General features: G+C 47.6%; 1 protein-coding gene across 1 annotated transcript; it reads right to left on the bottom strand.

The window, feature by feature from the left end:
- Positions 1-1,715: 1,715 nt before the first annotated feature.
- On the bottom strand, positions 1,716-6,374 carry NEIL2 (nei like DNA glycosylase 2). The gene is made up of 4 exons (XM_065632706.1): positions 6,237-6,374; positions 4,758-5,086; positions 2,740-2,936; positions 1,716-2,032 (listed from the first exon to the last, which is right to left on the bottom strand). Exons 1-4 carry the CDS (start codon positions 6,372-6,374, stop codon positions 1,716-1,718), a joined length of 981 nt encoding a protein of 326 aa, XP_065488778.1.
- Positions 6,375-14,241: the final 7,867 nt, after the last annotated feature.

The raw sequence follows: 14,241 nt of genomic DNA, 5'->3' as shown, positions 1-14,241 counted from the left end.
TCCAGCCTCGGATCATTTCTGGGGCTCCTCTGGCTCCTCTCCAGCAGGTCCATGTGTGTCCTGTGCTGAGGACCCCAGAGCTGCAGGGGGGTCTCACCAGAGCATCCCAAGTTGCTGCGAATCAGAACATGAGACCTCACCCTGTGATCTCTGCAATTGACTGCAGCTGAGTATCTGTAGGAGAGAGACAGCTGAATCTCATGTGTGAGGTTCAGGTTTTGGTGGTTTTGGTTTCTTTTCTCTCTCTCTCTCTTTGTGTGTGAGTGTTTGGTTTGTTTTTTGGTTTGGTTTGGCTTCCCCGCCCCCCCGCTTTTAAAATGTCACTGAAAATACCATACCTCATTTCTAGGCCTTCACTAACACACTGCAGGACATGCACATGAGTGAAATTAACTGTCTTCTTTAGCACCATAACCCCATTAATTTGATTATTCAACAACCCTGTAACCTGCAACCAATTCGAGGGCATCATGGTTCACAGGAGAGAGGTTGCGCAAGTCTTGTTTGGGAAGGAGCCTACTACTGAGGTGTTGTAACTCCAGGTGGATTTGCAATCCACCTTTAAATCCAGTTGCCATGAAAAAGAGTTCCCCCCGCCCCTCCCCGAGCCACCCTTATGCAGCTGTGGAAAGCTGCTGGTGCCATCCTCTAAAGGGCAGCAGCAAACACTGGAGTTTCTCTGTGCATCTCAGTTTTTAACCAAGAATCTACCAGAAAGAGACACGCTTAAGCTGAGCATCACAGGTTCTAACTCCAGCTTTTATTTTTCATTCAAGTCAACAATCTATTGTTAAAGTAGCCCCAGATCCAGGGACACAGAACAGCAACAGCTTCCAGCTACTGCCCAGAGACACAGATCAAAGGAGGGACCACATCATCTCCATTTCCAGATCTTTCCACTTTCAAGTTACCTTGGAGATCATGAGTTTTATGTAACCCCCCATCACGAACATTGTTAGACACCCCCCACATCTGTCTGGCTTGTGAACCCAGTTGGAACTGGTGACTTGACTGAGCCTCACAGTCCTTTCCTTAGGGGCCACCCCTATAATCTGTCAAAGCAGAATTTTATATATATATATATATATATATATATATATTTTGTTTTTTTTAAATTGGCAGTTTGCCACAGAAATCCATCCTGTGGGTGCAGACACCATGCCAGACAAGGACAAGCTCCACCAAGAACTGCTGAGGTTGATTTTCTCCCCTCAGAAGGAGGCAACCGTCCCTGTGAGATCTGACAGACAGAACAGCCGCTCACGTTTAACTACACCTAATTGCAGCCCAGCACACAGGTACAAGCGGAGGCAGGATTATCCAATACTGAATTAATAAAGTTGTTTAGGCAGAGGAATACACCTACTCTGCTAACTACCATAAGGAGTCAAGGGACAGGGTCACTTCAGACCACAGTGATCACCCCCTCACCACTCTACACTTCCCCTTCCTCATAGCCAGAACAGGAGGACCAAAACACCTCAGAACTAGTCAAACTATTTACACTATTGTGTTACAACCACTTTCCCTTTTGCACCCAGAGCCACACAGCACTGCAGTGATTCCTGTAACCTCCACTGAGCACTTAACTCTGCCAACTCGCTGTCCCCAAGGAGCAAACTCAACAGCCTCAAAGAAACCATGAAGACCTTTCCAGGGCAACTAAGAATGTGGTTCAGAGACCACCTAGACACCCTCCAGGAAAGGAAGCCAGGTCACTTGGTAACTGGGGAAGGATCCCCATCCCCTGACAGTACTACAGGCTGGCACTGAGGACACCACCACGTAAGTCTCTTGTAGCTACCTGAGGGTCCAAAGGTTCCCTTCATCACTGCGTGCCCGAGGGGACACTGCTCCTTCTGGTAGATCTGAGGGTGCAGCCCTTTGCCATGCAGCTTGCTGTGCAGCCAGTCTGAGCTGAACCGAACAGCACAGTCGAGCAGACGCTCCAGATCCGAGAGAGGCAAGAGAGAGCCTTGTGTTAACGGATGGATCTTGGCCAGGTACAAGATCTCATTCTTAATGATGTTCCCTGGAAAGAACCAGAAATAAGGAGACAGTAAGGATGTTTCTTATCAAGATGATGCAGACCTGTGGCTCCAATCTGTTGACTTCTGCCTCAAGGATCACAGCTATTACAGCAATGCCATTCCCTGTATCTGAGGTGGCATACAAAGAGTAGACTTAACCGGGATTGGAATGGAAGATGTTCTCTTCCCACTACCCCTGAAGAAGACCTTCCTTTCTTCCTCGAGTTCCATAGTCACACACACACAGGTTGCACCTCTAGTTGGGCCAGGGGAGGTTTAGATTGGATATTAGGAAAAAATTCTTCCCTGGTGGTGTTAAAAAGCATTTAGATGAGGTTCTTAGAGACACGGTTTAGGGCTAGAGTTCGGTTATGGTTGGACTCGATCTTGAGGGTCTCTTCCAACTGAAATGACTATGATTCTATGATTCATCTCAGGGATAGTACAATACAATGCCACAAGTGTCCTCCTCTGACTCCCTGATACTCCTCAGGCTGGACACCACCTCCCAAAGCTCTGTCACCAGGCTGAGCAGCTCCTTTACTTGGGCACATCTCCCATAAGGTGAGATGACCACATACCCTCAAGCTGCATCAACCAGAAGCCATAAGACTAAGGAGTTAAATGCTCAGACACACAGCACTGGATCTGTAGACATCCCACCCACCTTCCTCCATTTCTTGCTCTGCCACCATACCCTGGAACTCACCCAGCCCTGAAAAATATCTTTGGTCTAAGAGGGTGTAGCAGATGGGATCAGGTGTACGGAGAGCATCCAGCGCCCGGCCACGGTGGAACTCCACAGACAGGATGTCAGAGGCAGGATCAGCCCTCGGAGCAGAGCACCAGTGCATTCGGCAGTTGTAAAAAACAAGGAAGCCTCCACTCTCAAAGTGCAGGACCAGCCTGGGAGAAGCAGACAAGTTAAGAAGTCTTGTGCCAGAAACATCCCTGAACCATCCGGGATATTCTGCTCTGGCTGAAGAAACTTGCACAGACAGAGCAGAAAGAGGTAGCGGTGGAGCAAAAAAAAAAATACTGGGAAGTGAGAAAGAGCCTGTACATGACATAAGCTTGGGGAGGAGCACAGAGCGAGGCATCAGTCCATGGAAGGGACATCTCATGAGAGCCAGAGAGACATCTTGAAGTACCAGTTCCTCAAGTCCAGCTGTTCTTTCCCCGCAGCTCATCACCACGCTTGCTCATGTGCACAAGGTGACAGCAGGCACTCCAACACACCAGGCCACCACCTTAACGCAAGGTGGCCTCTTATGATTTCAGCCAAGAAGCCTGGTTGTGAACCCACACAGCTTGCGGACAACTGTTCCTTCTGCTGCCCTGTGGTACCCAGCTGAGAAACAGCAGCAGGCAGGGAGATGCATCAACATCTAAGCAGCACACAAAACTGACTATGTCTGAAATTATTAGTGTAAAAATAAAGCAATCCTCCAAAAGATTTCAGGATGGAGGAGCGGGGAGTGTGTGCCTACCAAGGACACCACATAAACAGGGGCCAGACCTACCTTGTACATTATTAACTACTCAGGCTAAACAGCTCACAAGAGCTGAGACCAAAGAATTTTTCTGTATTTACCCCCTCCTTGCTAAGTACATTTGCAGTGGGACTTAGAACACAGACTGCTGCCTTGAACAGCATCACTCCAGCCTCTGATTTCAGCTGCCCTAGACATACGATATTTCATAGAATAGTCTGGGTTGGAAGGGACCTTCAAAGCTCCCCCAGTGCCTCCCCTGCCATGAGCAGGGGAATCTGCACCAGCTCAGGTTGCTCAGAGCCCCATCCAGCCTGGCCTGGGATGTCTCCAGGGATGGGGCAAACACCTCGCTGGCCAACCTGGGCCAGGCTCTCACCACTCTCAGGGGCAACAATTTCTTCCTCATGTCTGGCATGAATCTCTCCTCCTTTAGCTTAAAAGCACCACCCCTTGTCCTATCACAACAGGCCCCGCTCAAAAGTCTTTCTTATCAGCCCCTTTTAAGTACAGAAAGGCTGCAATAAGGTCTCCCCAGAGCTTCTCTTCTCCGGCTGAACACCCCAACCTTCTCAGCCTGTCCTCCCAGCAGAGCTATTCCAGCCCTCTGATAATCTCGGTGGCCTCATCTGAGACTTTTTTAAACCATGTAATTGGGAGAAACGCATTTTCACAGCGTGATTCAACCCGGCATCCTAAAAAGATCTTTATTCAAAAAGAGAATCCTAACTGAGCTGGTACTACAATCCCCAGGCTGGCAGGCAATATGCATCCCACAAGTGCGATCACTTAATTCCCTCATCACATAAAACAAAGGAGACGAAACACAGAGACAGCAGAAAAAGGAAAGCATTAGTGAATATGTAGCTGGGAGGAGGCAGAGGCAGCAAAGGGCAGAAACCCCAGTTTCTTACTAAGGGTAGAAGAACATGCAGTACCAAGATAAGGTGTGTCCTTATCACATTTATCATGTGATAAATCATGATCAACTGATACTGTTGGGAGGCCTGTAAGACACCTACAACATAGGAATACCCAGGCAACAGTCTACTGTGGATTCCCTGGTTGAACACACCCACTCGTGCCATCCCTCCTGCCTACTTATCTTAAGACTTATCAGAGGGGAAAAAAAAATTACTAAGAGCATTCCCACACAAATTCAGTTTGAGATAGAAGAATGCCTCTCCAAATTGAGAGGTGAGGAGAAAGTTTGTGAGAAGAGGATTCCAAATACCTGGGTGTAGGGTCCTTCCAGTCCCCCCTCTTATTGGTTTTGTTTGCTCTTGAGAATTCATTTGCCCGAATGCTACCAAACAAGCCGAAGTGGATGCGCAGCCAGCTGCCCGGACCTCCTGCTGCATCTGGGACTTCAGACACGGAGTGCAGGAGTTCCTGCGGCTCCTCATCCTGGGGATGGATCTGTGGAGCACAAACCTGTTCTTGCCCTCCCTGAAGAGAACTCGCCCCTCTAGCAGCATCTCTTTGCAGCACTGTCTCTTCTGCAGTTGGCCCTAAGGGACCTTCAGCTGCCACAAATGCCAAGTACAAGTTCTTCCCATGAACCTGAGAAAAAAGGTGGGATGTATTTAGGATCCACATAACCTCTGGCTGTTTCCACACAAGTGATTATTTTCTACAACCTCTTTTAGACAGAAGATACATAGAATCATAGAATAGTTCATCCACCACCTCTCTGGCCAACCTGGGACAGGCTCTCACCACCCTCAGTGGAAACAATTTCTTCCTCATGCCTAGCCAAAACACAGGATTCATTAGCATCTGAGCCATTCTCACCAGAGCTGCAGTCATCCTTTCAGCATCCCTTTTCATCTGCATGAAGCACAAGGTATTTGGATGCCACTCCACTGTGAAGCCCTCCCAGAGGTTCTTGTCAGGCCAAAGAGACATACCAGGACGGACACTCAGGGTTTCAAAGTCTGTCATCTCTGCTTCTCATTTCTCCCAACTTTGTGCTGGCCTCAAGTGTCTCAGGGTAGGGTGACCTAACTCAAGGGTGGCTCCGAAGCCACGAATGGCTATTAAGCAGCTCACATCTGTGCCCTGAGATAAGACCGTCATGTAATTAGAGGTGAAGCTGCACTGGCGTTTGGTCAGTCAAGTCCAAATCATCATCTGAAGGAGATCAGCCAAGTGAAAGCCCCAGCAGGACTGACCCAATGTGACTATCTCACAAGTGCCCACAGCATAGACATTTCAACCTAGCCAGGTGAAACCCTGCCCTCTGGTATGAGTGATTCCACTGTGCAAGTTCACACCTGAAGGAAACAAGGCTGCTGTTTCTGACATCCACATCCTGAGGAAATCAACTCTTATCTTGTACAAACGGCTGTGGTCAACATCAACTCCTCATCCCTCAAGAGGCACAGAACCAGCACATTAGCACGACTGACCCAAAACTGCAAATAATTTTGGGCATCTCCACGTCCAGCCACATCACTGCAACAGCCTCTCCTCACAGTAACCTTGATTCCAAACTTCGCGACAAGGAACAATACTCCAAAATAGGCATTCACATCTCTTTGGCTACATGCACCTATTTTGTGGCTATAAATGAAGACAATGTTCCACCTCAAACAAAAGCTTGGTGTCGTTCTCAAGTCATGCACCTTCTGTGATCCAGATGCAGGACTGTCTATGGTGGTTTGTCTCAGACTTGCCATGGACCAATAAGTTCATCTTTAGTACATCTCACCTGGGAGTCCTGGAGCCTCAGGGCGTTCAAGTCATTCACATTGATCTTCCGGCTGCTTCCCCCCACTTTGGCCACCACTTGTCCCACAAAAGGGGAGGTCAGCAGCTGGAACTTCCTCACCGATGGGCCCTCCGGCATCTCCAGCAGCTGTTGAGGTCCTTCTCACACTTGATGCCCTCGACTCAAAGGAAAGTTGCAACTCAGAAATGAACAAAACCAGACAGAGGCTGAACTCGCTAAACTCCCCATCCCCTTTTTCCTCTTCAAGTTCCTGTGGCAAAGTCAATGGAGAGAAATGGGTTCCTTTCAGGCCCAGCGAAGTGGAGAAATTTCCGTCCTTGGAGATATTAATAACTCAATCAAAAAAGGCCCTGAGCAACCCTTCTTTAATGTTAGTTTTCACTCCACGAGCAGGGATTTGGCCTGGAAACCTCCATAGGTAATTTCCTACCACAAGTTCTCCAGGAGTCACAGAGGACCCTGAATTAGTTTAGCATCTCTCTCCTCAACAGGAAGAAGAGGTCTCCTAACTCCAACTATTCCTTCAGTCACAGCGTTGATGTCCCACTACAAAGGAAGAATGCAACTTTACATAGATATCATAAAATAGCTTGGGTGGGAAGGGACCATCAAAGCTCATCCAGTGTCACCCCTGCCATGAGCAGGGACATCTGCACCAGCTCAGGTTGCTCAGAGCCCCATCCAGCCTGGCGTGGGATGTCTCCAGGGATAGGGCATCCACCACCTCTCTGGCTAACCTGGGCCAGTGTTTCACTTCATGTGCTGCAGGGCACAAATCAAAGGCCTTTTGGAAGAGCTCAAGAGGAAAACATATCAGGGAACATCACCTGGATCCAAGACATGAAATTCAAGGTATTAACTGGTCACACAAACTAGCTTTACCAGGAATAAAACACTGAGATTTATTCCTGTATCTCCTAGAGCATGGGATAATTATTCACAGGGCTGCTCCAGTTTCACCCAAAACACCTGCATATTGTGTTCAGACTTCAGTCAAAAGGCAGATCAAGAGTCAGCTAAAGAGATGCTCCTGCTGCCAAAGGCACCAGCAGAAACCTGGATCCATGGGAGCAGCATTTGGACACTGGACACACATCATCCAAGGGCTCTACCCATGTGCAAGGCCCTTTAGGTTCTCCTCCTGACTGTCCAGGCACTGGCTTTGTGTCAGGCAACACAAAATGAGCCCCAGGACAGCTCACACAGCCCAACTCAGGCTCTGATGAAGCTCATCCCCTGCAGAGCTGTGCAGATCCAGCTGCTGCCAGTTCGGTTCACAGCAGGCTTGTTGGGAGAGACTGAAAGTGCTGAGGACTTTGTAAGGTTTTAACGCACATGCTCCTGCAGCTGCAGCCCCTCTGGGCAGCAGAGTAATGCTCCTCTTCAAGAGGAGAGCCTGCCCCTTTCCCCCAGGACATCAGAAGAACCAGCATCAGCTGCCTCTGGTCTTCTTCTCTCCAGGGACCTCCCTGCTTGACCTTTTTACTCCAGACCTACTTTGGTCTCTTCCAAAACTCTTTCCCCTGCAAAAAGGAAGATAACAAGCCCCAAACTTCTGCAGGCCATGACACCCATCTTCCCATGAGCATGACCACTGCACCCCAGAGCCTGTCCCAGCAAGACACCTGAGCTGGTACCACTACGGATCTGGGACAGGGAGCCAGGCCTCCAGGAGAAACCCTTCCCATGCGTGGGCTCATTTCCAGTCCTTGTGCTCAAACACAAGCCAAGCACCCACACGGGGACATGACAAGGCTGCCAGGTTCACCTGCCTCAACCCAGCTTCACCTGCACCCAGGGGTTGCAGACCCACATCCTGCCGCAGAGGAAGACCCACCATGGCCTCACACCCCTGCACAAGGCTCCCACAGGGATTTTGAGGCACAGCCCTGACTCTCCACATGCAATTAAGAGAGTGAAGAGCTCCCCATCTTCTCACACTCAGCCAAGCATCAACATATAGTTTTGCAAAACAATTGAGTCCACAGCTGTCACCTCGTTCCACCTCGTGTCTCCCCAGGGCAGTGGAGGCACCCATTCTACTCTCCCAAGCCCCATAATTCCACATCCAGCCCTCAAGCCCTTCCCAGGCCCACCCTGTGCTTGCAGCTGGGGAATAGACCACACAGCCTTGCCTCCCTTATCATGGAATCATTTTGGTTGGAAGAGACCCTCAAGATCATTGAGTCCAACCATTAACCCAACACTGTCACTAAACCACATCCTTAAGAAGCTCATCTACACATCTTTTAAACTCCTTCAGGGACAGTGACTCCACCACTTCCCTGGGCAGCCTGTTCCAATGTTCAACAACCCTTTCCATGAAGAAATTGTTCCTAATACCCAATCTAAACCTCCCCGGCACAACTTGAGGCCATTTCCTCTTGTCCTATTGCTTGTTAATTAGGAGAAGAGACCAACGCCCTCCATGCTCCAAAGCCCTTCCTCTCCCCCCAGTTTGCCTCACAACATCTCCACCCTCTCCCTAAACAAGCTACCCACCTTCAATGTCACCTTCTGCACCCAAAACCCTTCCACCCACACACTTTTATAGGGGAGGAGGGCCTTCCACCCTCAAATACCAGAGGAGCTCCCTGGTTGGCCGGTGTGGAAGGAAAAGGTGGGGTTTGAAGTGCTGGTTACACTCACCCAACCAGTTGCAGTGGTGTTCAGGGACTGGTTAAACTGGGAGTGATACTGTGTACTCTGGGGAGAAGGCTGAGTGCTTGTAGAAGGGCTGTGCTTCTGCAGAGGGTGGCAGTGGCAGAGCTCAGCCCTTGCTGGAAACAAGCTGGTTTTGGGTTAAGGGTGGTGCCTCTCAGTTCAGCTGGAAGCAATTAGAGCAATTAGGCTGAACAATCAGGCAAAACCATGTCAGTGAGCAGACCAAAAAGATAAGTCACAATGGTATTAAAGTGCCCTGAGGAGCTTTGCACTTCTCCACAGTCTTAGGGAGATTATCTGCTGCATGGAAAATATACTGGGTGCTTTTTCCCCTTTGTATTAAAGTCATAGAATGGTTTGGGTTGGAAGGGATCTTAGAGATCATCTCATTCCAACCCCCTGCCATGAGCAGGGCCACCTTCCACTAGACCAGGCTGCTCAAAGTCTCATCCAGCCTGGCCTTGAATTGCCCCATTGCTGGGCATGTTACTTCTGGTGTTTGTCATCCTGTGTTGCCCATCCCAGGTCCTACCTACAAGAAGGGATTCTGTGGGACTCTAGGACTTGGAGACAACATTCAGTCTTCTGCACTGACTCATTGCTGGGGAGTCCCTAAGTCTGAGCAATTAATTTACCAATTATTTTGCTTCTCATTAGAATCTAATGTATATATGGAAAAACATTTCCACCATGAGGGTGGTCAAGCATTGGAAGAGGAACCCAGAGGGGTTCTAGGTTTTCCATCCTTGGGGATATTCAACATGTCACTGAACAGGGCCCTGAGAAACCTGATCCAACCCTTCTGATTTAAATTACTTTGTAATTCTATCATTACGAGCTCGCTAGGACAGGAACCATTGCATCATGGCTTCTCCAGGTGCACTTCATAGATGATCATTTACCCCCAGCCATCCCGAGAAGCCCACAAGGGTAGTCAGAGTCAAGCAGCAGCCTTCTGGTTTTATTATCATCATTTTATTTCCATTAGTCCTAAAGGTGTAGAAGTTACGTGGATTGGTAGCCATACTACTTCATAATATATATTTTTTTACATTTTTAAATAATTACAACTTGTTCAGTTGGTTGGTTTCCCTCTCCCCCTTACAAATAAGTGTCTGTTTCCATGAGACCTTCCCAGAAGATCTGGGAAGCTTCTAACTTTATACATGGGGAGAAAAAAAAAAAAAAAGGCAAAACAAAACACCACCCCTGACATAGTCACAGCTTCAATGTTAAATTAGGAGTTGTTGATTGGTTTTAAAGCTCCCTTACAATATTCCTGAGCTCCTCCTGACTGTACCCTCTCCAGCCAGCCCATAACATTGCAAGTGAAATACAGATTTCGTCTGATCAACTTACAAAAGAAAAACTGAAGCGATTCAAGATATTGCACTTCCACAAAGAGGAAAGGCATCTAGACATGGTTAAATGACCTTTCTACCCCTCTGGCTCCTGGTTCTCATCTGCCCGTCTCACTCTGGTGACCACTGAGCCCTTGCAAAGATTTGGTTTGACACAACCACACCTTCTGCTAAAAACCCTTTGACACCAAAATTTGCATGTATGATTAACGATGACCTCCAAGGGAACAAGTCCTGCAAATGCCTTTATCATGCTTAAATGTTTTGCAGGACTAGGCCCTTCCCTCTTACTCCTCAGGGCAGGGATAGTTCTTGGTCCTGCATTTGTGTAGGACCTGGCTTGCTATGGTCCTCACTAGGTTCTCCAGCAATAATAATAGCAATAATGATTTTGCCTTAACGGATCTCTAATAATTGTGTCTTATTTCATTAACAAATCAAGCTCTAACTGCGTCCCCTCCCCCATCATGGGAAGGAAAGGAGAACTCAGATGGAACCCAGAGTTTGATAAGTTGCCCCTTCTGCTGGAATGAGCTGAGTGTCCTGAAGCTGGTTGAGCTTTTATCCTCCTATCCCGTGAGTATCCTTCATCTGTCACTTCTGGTGTTTGTCAACCTGCATTGGCCATCCCAGTTCCTACCTACAAGAAGAGGCTCTGTGTGACCCCAGGGCTTGGAGATGATGTTCAGTCTCCTGCAATGACTCATTTTTTGTGAGTCCCCAAGTCTGAGCAATTGATTTACCAATTATTTTGATTCTCATTAGAATCTAACGTTTATTTGGAAAAATATTTTCACCATGAGGGTGGTCAAACACTGGAGCAGGAACCCAGAGAGGCTTCAGGATTTCCATCCTTGGGGATATTCAACACTTGACTGAACAGGGCCCTGAGAAACCTGATCTAATCCCTTCTGATTTAATTATTGCATAATTCTATTGTTACGAGCTCCATAGAACAGGACCCATCTATTATGGTGTGTTTGTACAGCACCTGCCATGACGGTACTCCATCCGAAGTCAACATCTCACCAGCTTGATATCAGTGTTGGTCAGAATACAGCGAATGCTGTTCTACGATGGTTCTGGATGATTGAAAAGAACAGCAGAACAGATGTATCTAGACTTCTACTGCTTGTGGTGCAAAAGGGGGACAAAAGAGGTAATTTCTACCACTAAAGAGAACCAAGTTGTCCTCACAGCCCCAAAACGTCACCATTTGAAAGCAGACATCTTGTTCTGTTACCATGGTCCTTGTAAATGCTCCTCACTCTGTTTCAAGAATTATTCTTAAGGCTTTGGGGAAGGCTTAGAACCGATTAACAAATCTCTACCATGATTATTCAGGTAACCTGAGGGAGCATCAGGCAGTCCGATGTCCTGCAGGGTTTTTTTTTCCCCTCCTGCATTGCAAGCAGACTCCTTTATGGCATCTCAGAGTGTGTTTTAAAGGGCAGGAGAAAAATTCAGCCAGGGATTTTAGCTCTGAGGGCAGGAGGCGGAGCGCAGTAATAAGGCAAGGTGGACAGAGGCTCTGGGAGCATCCGTATGGAAAGAGAAATGGGGCGTGCGGTTGGTCTGGACTTTAGCTCCTCTCCAGGAGGTCACCTGTTCCCCTCCCTCTTGGGTTGTCCAGGGTAGTTCTGGGTGTCTCAGATGTGTGCGTTAGCCAAGAGGCACCTTTGTGGTGCGTGGTTCTCCGTTACGGACAGGAATTCACAGCCAGGTCCCAAGAGAGCTCAGTTGCCCTTTATGAAGGAATATATTAATAGTTCAAGGAAGATGCTGGTGAAAGACCTGCATGCCCAGGCAGAAACACCTCTATGTTTTTGCCCTAAATTCGTAGTTTTAAATGCTATTTCTGGCCTCCTCTCTGCAGCCTAGCAGGCCTGAGCAGAATCATGGAATTTCATTTATTTTTATTCATGTTTCATGAATGTGTTTTCCTTGTCTGTAATTAGCACTAATGAGACTAGACCCTGCATTTGCTCAGCTGCACAAAGTGGAAAGTGGTGCAAACACCATCCAGCCATTTCCATGGCATCACTGCCATGGTATTTTTCTCTGGGGAGTGCAGAGGCTCTGTCACCCCCTCCCAAAACCCTGCAGATCTGAGTTATGCAGAGCACAGGGAATGTGAGAGGGTCCAGGTCTCTACTGTGACTCCAGTCCCAGTCTTTATCATGACCAGTCCAGTTGAATTCTTCTCCTTAAAGAAGCTTTTCTCCCATCTGGAAGAAAAAGGTGAGTTCAAACAAAGACAATGCAATGCCATGCTTCTGCTTCAAACATGTATGTGGCTTTCCTCTTCACCAAGCCGTGTATCTTGGTGGAAACACTCTTTCTGGGAATGTTAAACAGTGGGAGATGGAGGATGGCACATTTTGGGTGGGGGATGCACAATCCCTCTTCTAGATTTTTCACTTGGTAGTTCCGTACTCGAGTTGTGGGTGCAGGGAGGAAAGAGAGGAGCTGGGAAGGCAAGAAGAACAATGGAGTTTGAGAGCAGACAGAAACAAGGGTGGAGAATCTTGTAGGATGAGGTCTCCCAGAAATTCTCTGCCCGACAGGCAAAGCTGTCCCTCCTTGGAAATGTCGATGAAAACATCATGGCAAGCATCTGGTGAAGCACTTTGCACAGGGGAGCTGTGGCATCTGTGATGCTGGAGTTTGTTAAGCACATGCTGGAGAAAGAGCAGCCAGGGCTGGGTTAGGTAGAATTGATCCCTTTGGGAAAAGGGAATGAGTCAGTAGAGCTCTCAGCATCTCTTCCAACCCCATTTGCTAGGATTCCCTGACTACTGAGAGCCTTATGAGCAAGAAAAAAATATGAGTCTCATTTAATACTCGTGCATGAATGGAGTTACGCTTCTCTTGCAGGCAAGCAAGTCTGTGCACATGCTTGGTAAAGAAATCGGCCCCTGCCTACATCCATTAGAGGCTGAAGCCTTTGCTTGTGGCAAAAGGTGAAGTCCTAAAGGGTTAGACATGTGAAATGGTCATGAGCCAGCTGTTAGGGGGAAAGTGGACACTCACAGTACAGCCAAAAAGAAGTGACAGTCAGATTTCATCAATGACATCAAACCCAGCAGAAAAGTATGCAAAATAGTTAAATTAGCTGTCTCGAAAAGTGATGGCACAGCAATATTAGAAGACCATCTTTCACTTGCTGTGCTCTTGAATGATTTCTAAGCTTGGCTTGTTGCTTTCCATAAGGGAAGAGTCTCCTCCAGGATTTGATGACCAATGTGGGTCTCCTCTACCTGCTTCCAGAAGGTTCCTCCTTCCAAAATCCCCCTTTGACTTTGGACAGACCTTTTCCAGGCTCAGCTGACAACCTTTTGGAAACACAGTCCCATGATTTTGTAATGATAAATAGGAAAGGAGTTACTATTAAATACGGACATTCATTAGGTTTTCAGACCATCTAGGAAAATGAAGACAATGCTCTAGATGTGTGAGCTGAGGATGTGTGTGAGGGAGGTTCTCTTTCTTCTGTGCCCTACATCGTATCAAATCCTCTAAAGCCTCCACAGCATGTCTAGTGAAGTCTATTCAACAAACTGTTCTGGAACTGGCTTTGTTTGGTGGAAGACCACTGAATTTGGGTAATGAGAAGACGGTAACGTTTTCTTCTGGTCAGGAAAAGAACAGATGGTGACAGAAGAAAAAAAACCCAAGTGTCTCTGCTCCATCATCATCTGAGTCTTAAATGCCAGATGTTTTTAAATAAACAAAACTCAAGAATTGTGTCCAACTTTGTGTTTCTGGCTATTTCGTGGAGGATGGTGGCAATCAAATAGAGAGGCTCATTTAAAGTGTGGGGGAAAAGGCTTAAAATCCATTAGGTACTTTGAGATTTGAGTCTTGTCTGTTCATTTCGTGAGAGCTCTCCTACACCTCAGATAAGTCCTCTTTACCTCTTTGCTGGAACATCTCACAAGGGAAGAGAAGGCGGGAGA

The sequence above is a fragment of the Caloenas nicobarica genome, chromosome 3, assembly GCF_036013445.1.
Source record: "Caloenas nicobarica isolate bCalNic1 chromosome 3, bCalNic1.hap1, whole genome shotgun sequence".
In the NCBI taxonomy this organism is placed as follows: Eukaryota; Metazoa; Chordata; class Aves; order Columbiformes; family Columbidae; genus Caloenas; species Caloenas nicobarica.
The sequence above is the reverse complement of the archived record's forward strand: the minus strand, read 5'-3'. Positions and strand labels throughout refer to the sequence as shown.

Coding starts and splice junctions, on each gene's coding strand:
- NEIL2 (XM_065632706.1), bottom strand. CDS start 6,374: ATGCCGGAGGGCCCATCGGTGAGGAAGTTCCAGCTGCTGACCTCCCCT. Junction 5,087..6,236: donor TGAGGCTCCAGGACTCCCAG/GTGAGATGTACT, acceptor CTTTTTTCTCAG/GTTCATGGGAAGAACTTGTA. Junction 2,937..4,757: donor TGGAAGGACCCTACACCCAG/GTATTTGGAATC, acceptor TGCTTCTCCCAG/GCTGGTCCTGCACTTTGAGA.